This window comes from Limulus polyphemus, unplaced genomic scaffold (genome assembly GCF_000517525.1).
Source record: "Limulus polyphemus unplaced genomic scaffold, Limulus_polyphemus-2.1.2 Scaffold259, whole genome shotgun sequence".
Lineage (NCBI taxonomy): Eukaryota > Metazoa > Arthropoda > Merostomata > Xiphosura > Limulidae > Limulus > Limulus polyphemus.
This window is the reverse complement of record NW_013665869.1, coordinates 560,589-564,251: the sequence shown is the minus strand read 5'-3', so window position 1 is coordinate 564,251 and position 3,663 is coordinate 560,589. Positions and strand designations below refer to the sequence as shown.

At 32.9% G+C, this 3,663-nt stretch overlaps 1 protein-coding gene across 1 annotated transcript in view; it reads left to right on the top strand.

Moving 5' to 3' along the window:
- The first annotated feature begins 2,982 nt into the window (after positions 1-2,982).
- LOC106478886 (sorting nexin-16-like) overlaps positions 2,983-3,663 on the top strand; it is a 20,780-nt gene continuing 20,099 nt past the window's right edge. The window contains exon 1 of the mRNA XM_013939466.2: positions 2,983-3,438. Coding sequence (XP_013794920.2) covers positions 2,983-3,438 — 456 coding nt within the window. The remainder of the gene's footprint in view (positions 3,439-3,663) is intronic.

Genomic DNA, 3,663 nt, shown 5'->3' with positions numbered 1-3,663 from the left:
TGTAAGGCGGTAATTAATTCTTTATGTTATTGTCATTAAGTGGGTAATGGGTCACAAAACAAATAATCAAAACATTTCAGAGGTGGGGCGCCAAAAGTGTATTTGCCCCCGGGTTCAGAGAACCCTTGCTACGCCATTGCAGTCAAGTAGAGACTCCCCAAGATCCGATAATATATCGTTCGCTGAAACATTGGACTTTCTGGCCCATAGCAGAGTATACTACACTAATTCACGCCTGGCCCATATGTATATATGTGTGTGTGAGTGTGTGTATTCAAATACAGTTTTTGTACTATTTTGAGATGAACAAAAAGTTCAATGTGATTTTTTTGTTAACTGTTTTATATCTGACGTAACGTTTGTACGTGTACAACAAAACACCTTGTGCAACGATTATTTTTCATGTTGCGAGAGAGGAGATTTAGTAATAGTATATATTTAATTTCTTGACATTGTTGTTACCTAGTTTTATAAAGAAAATTATGATATATAATAAAGGTTGTTTCATCGGCGTGAATTACAAGTGTCCCGGTAGACAAAAAACAAGAAAGAGAGCGAGAGAAAAGGAAGAGTTTGTGACAAACAAACTATTAAGACTTTTTCACATTGCTATACAATTGAACTTCAAATAAATGACTAAAATATACATTATTTTCTCTGTTTTCATTTTTGATCAAATAAAACAAGACATTCATTAATGTTCCTGTTCTGACGGATTGTGTTCGTTTGTTTGTTGAATTTCGCGCAAAACTACTCGATGGCTAACCGTTCCTAATTTTGAAGTGATAGAACATCACCTTTATCTACGAATAGTGGGATTGACGTTTGTTTGTTGAATTTCGCGCAAAGCTACTGGATGGCTAACCGTTCCTAATTTTGAAGTGATAGAACATCACCTTTATCTACGAATAGTGGGATTGACGTCACGTTATAACTTCTACACGGTTGATTCATACCTGCACCCCGCAGATTGGGAGTTGATTGTCTTAACCACCAGGCCAACGTGTTAAACTTGCCAAACAAAATGCAAATGAAACTGTATTAAGCATGTGTATGAAATAGTGTATTATTTTAGACAATAATACAACAATGAAATTTGAACTAATGATAATAGAACACAATGTTTAATTCTTTACATGTTGATAATTGGAGTGAGTCACGTGCTGTGAACTAACCAAGGACAACTAGAGTGGTTTAAAGGTATTCAGGTGGATATGCATGTTTTAAACATGTCTTCTAAAGGCTCAAGGAAAGCTTGAAGGCTTATAACACCGAAGTTATGGGTTGGTCCCTTCGGTGGGCGCAACGCAGCAACCCAATGTGCAGCTTTGTACTTAAAACAAAAGAAAATATTATAAACAAGTGCAAAATATTCTGATAACCAGTTTTTGTAATCGAAGTGTTCCAGCTTTCGTATACTAGGAACTATTGCGCGACAAAAGGGAAATTACGAGTCAGTTTTACCTCTACTTATTAATCATTAACATGTAGACGTATCACAAATAACGCTTACTAAACTATTCATGAGCTTCGTGTACCTTTATTTTTCATTATTTTCGGATATTAGATTTAGTTGCTAAGTTAAAAAGGGAATTTATGGCGTAATAAAAGTGTTGTGTGTAAAACTTCAGATATACATTTGAGTGTAAAATTAAATTGTATTACAAAATGTTAAAACTTTAGAAGATAGAACACAGTTAATAGAAATTGTTGGAGATCCATTTATACAGAAAGCTTAACGGGTATGGAATTCCATTCTTTTTTATCATTGCCAGCTGATTAGAGAAATAGTTTGACATCAAAACTTAATAGTAAAAACTCACCATATGCGGTAAAGTTATATAATTTTAAAGTGAAATCTCGTTAATGCCTTGTAAGGAAAGAGTTATAAACGCCGTAATAAAAACAATTTACAACTGAGGAAAATCGTAAAATAACAAAGTTTGTGATATTGTCATCAATACAAATATTGTTCTAAGATTCAGGAGTTTGTGTGTCAGAGACTACCCCAAACAGTACAAAAAAAACAAACAAACCGTAAATAGTACATGCGAAACACATCCTGTCATACAGATTAAAAGCAGGAACTTTTCTTACATAGATAGTCCATTGTGTAGCTTTGTGCTTAACTTCAAACAAACAAACAATTTCTACATAATCATATACTGCTAACAATAGTGTAAACAGAAGTGAAAATTATTAGGATTGGGGAATAACCTCTGTTTTGTTATATACATTTTGGTTAAAGTATATGATCGGGCCTGTAATGTGAGAAGTACAATATTTAATGTTTCTATTCGGTACAAACCTGCACTAATGAAAGTTATTTGGATATTAGGTAATATTTACTTTACTGATTAATTCTTAAGTTTGCTCTTGTTCTGGCGCGCGGGTGATTAGTGAGGAGTTTAGTGTTAGTATTATTTTATCCTCTTTCTCCATAACGTAAAACTTTTAAAGATATATATATATATATGAAATGCTGTCTTCTCTTAGTATTTATTGAATCCTGAATGAGGCGTGACTTGTGTTGTCTTTGTTTTAATTCTATTTTTGTTGGTTCTCGTTCCTTCATCTGGTGAATATTAACAAACAGACGAATGACTAAACAAATTTCAATGTAACAGTTACTAAGTAGAGAGTTCTTCTGTAACAAGTTACTCTGAACATACAGTGTCATATATTATTAAAAATCACTGTGAAATCTCGCAAAAGAATTGATGAAAAAATGCATGTGTATAGCTCAATGCTAAAGGTCAGTATTTAAAAATATATATATTTGTTAAATGAACAATATTAGTATTTATTAATGTTAGTTATTTGGTGGTGTTTTAAAATAGTTAAACTAAATTCTAGTAATTTTAATACTTACCACGAATTTTAAATCTGTTTTTTTTCTTTTCAATTTTCCATTATAGTTTTAGAGATACTACATCTGATGGGAAAATATCAAACACTGAATAGCCAATGGGAATTTATATCATGACTGAAGTTGTAAATATTGACACCAGTCGCCTTCATTCAGCACTTTTGTATAATGAAAAAGACAAAAGTATTGCGCAATGTGTAGTTAATATAAATCCACAAGACCCCTCTGAAATAAATTCTGGTATATTTGCCCCAAAAGTAAATGTTTTAAAATCCGACAAAACAGACAAAAGTCAACAGGAAAACAAAGAACTGGCAGTTACTGAAAAAAGAGAAGCCAAGAACAGTTTTTGGGGCAATGAATTAGTAGCTGTAGAAAGTATGGAGTCCAGCGAACTGTTTTTCTCAAATTCTGATACCAAGCCAAGTGACGTGACACCTGATAGGTCAAAAAAGAAAAGTGGTCAGTCGTCACAACAATTCCGCTCTTCAGTAAAGCTTGATGATTATCCAGGCTATCAGATACCAATAGTAGGGTATGAGGTAATGGAGGAGCGGGCTCGTTTCACGGTAACTCTTTCACTTATTGTCTAAATATAACTGGATACCACAGTATTCGGTTGCTCGGGGTTGTAGAATACAAGTCTTTGCTATATTATCTTGAATAAATGGATAAAAATGACATTTTAAAATCAAACACGTTATACCTTTCTTTAAAAGAAATTATTAGGTCGTCAAGAAATTAATGTCGCTTTTCTTAGATGAAAAAACCCGAACAACTTATATATATATATA